A 1,338-nucleotide genomic window follows, 5' to 3' on the forward strand; every position below is an offset into this window, starting at 1 on the left:
CAGGACTAAACCAAGACTAAACCAAGACTAAACCAGGACTAAACCAGAACTAAACCAGGACTAAACCAGAACTAAACCAGGTCTAAAACAGGACTAAACCAAGACTAAACCAGGACTAAACCAGAACTAAACCACAGACTCAACTGAAGAGAAAACTGAAACTGAAGAGTCAGGGTCAGGACAGGGTCAGGAGGAGACAGGGTAACAAGGTGACAGGGTCAGGAGGAGACAGGGTCAGAAGGAGACAGGGTCAGAAGGAGACAGGGTCAGGAGGAGACAGGAGGAGACAGGGTCAGGAGGAGACAGGGTCAGAAGGAGACAGGGTCAGAGGAGACAGGGTCAGGAGGAGACAGGGTCAGGAGGAGACAGGGTCAGAAGTGTTTTCATTCATTTTCATGTTTTTATTTGTTTCGTTGATGGAAATTAAAAGTATAAATGAAATAATTGTGTTTCATGAATCTGTGTGAATGAAAAGATTTGAACATCTGAGACTTTTGACACAAAGTCAAACATTTCAAACTTTCAAACACTTTTATGACAAATGTGATTTATTTATGGGACACAAGGACAGGTACAGGTTGGTCAGGTGGACTCAGGTCAGGTGCGGTCAGGTGACGGTCAGGTCAGGTCACGTCACGTCAGGTGGACTCAGGTGTGGTCAGGTGGACTCAGGTGGGGTCAGGGGGTCAGGTGGACTCAGGTCAGGTGCGGTCAGGTGGACTCAGGTGCGGTCAGGTGGACTCAGGCGGGGTCAGGTGGACTCAGGTGGACTCAGTGTGGTCAGGTGGACTCAGGTGGTCAGGTGGACTCAGGTGGTGGTCAGGTGGACTCAGGTGGTCAGGTGGACTCAGGTCAGGTGGTCAGTGGTCAGGTGGACTCAGGTGCGGTCAGGTGGACTCAGGTGCGGTCAGAAGAAGGTGGTGTCGTGGCTGAGCGCCGCCGCCAGTCTAAACTCGTCCTTGAGGAGCACACAGAACATCCTCTGGGGCAGCGCTCTGGAGAAACAGGCCGGAGACGGAACGCAGGTCCTCAGGATCATCTCCCGTCCGGTCGGAGGAGGGAAGTCCGGGACCTGCTCCGGACCTCGAGACTCCGGGTCCGGACCGGGACCGGCCTCGGGGTCCAGAGGAGACAACAGCGCCGCCTGGAGGACAAAACACACAACACGGTCTTCACGCTCTGGTCTTCAACCTCGTGCGGCGCAGAACTGGAGGTTTGTGGAGTCAAGTCGCGCTTCACCTCAAGAGACGCACAAGAACATCTGACCCCAAACGACGAGTCGGGTCTGACCTCTGACCTCTGACCCCTGTGTGTCTAACCTCTGTGTGTCTGACCTCT

The 1,338-nt window shown here is 53.7% G+C and overlaps 1 protein-coding gene across 4 annotated transcripts in view; it reads right to left on the minus strand.

Moving 5' to 3' along the window:
- Positions 1 to 637: 637 nt before the first annotated feature.
- rab3gap1 (RAB3 GTPase activating protein subunit 1) overlaps positions 638 to 1,338 on the minus strand; it is a 33,402-nt gene continuing 32,701 nt past the window's right edge. For 2 of the 4 annotated variants that reach the window (XR_008632201.1, XR_008632200.1), the window contains 3 exons: positions 872 to 1,144; positions 706 to 755; positions 655 to 672 (listed from right to left, as the gene is read on the minus strand). Coding sequence is in view for 2 of the 4 variants with exons in the window: in XM_055153876.1 (XP_055009851.1) it covers positions 908 to 1,144 (237 nt within the window). In the remaining 2 variants the exon portion in view is untranslated. Of the gene's footprint in view, positions 673 to 705; positions 756 to 871; positions 1,145 to 1,338 lie in introns of those variants that run through there. The other 2 variants (XM_055153876.1, XM_055153881.1) reach the window with 2 other exon arrangements.

This window comes from Boleophthalmus pectinirostris, unplaced genomic scaffold, assembly GCF_026225935.1.
Source record: "Boleophthalmus pectinirostris isolate CB_2022bp ecotype Guang Dong unplaced genomic scaffold, ASM2622593v1 HiC_scaffold_1, whole genome shotgun sequence".
Classification (NCBI taxonomy): Eukaryota; Metazoa; Chordata; class Actinopteri; order Gobiiformes; family Gobiidae; genus Boleophthalmus; species Boleophthalmus pectinirostris.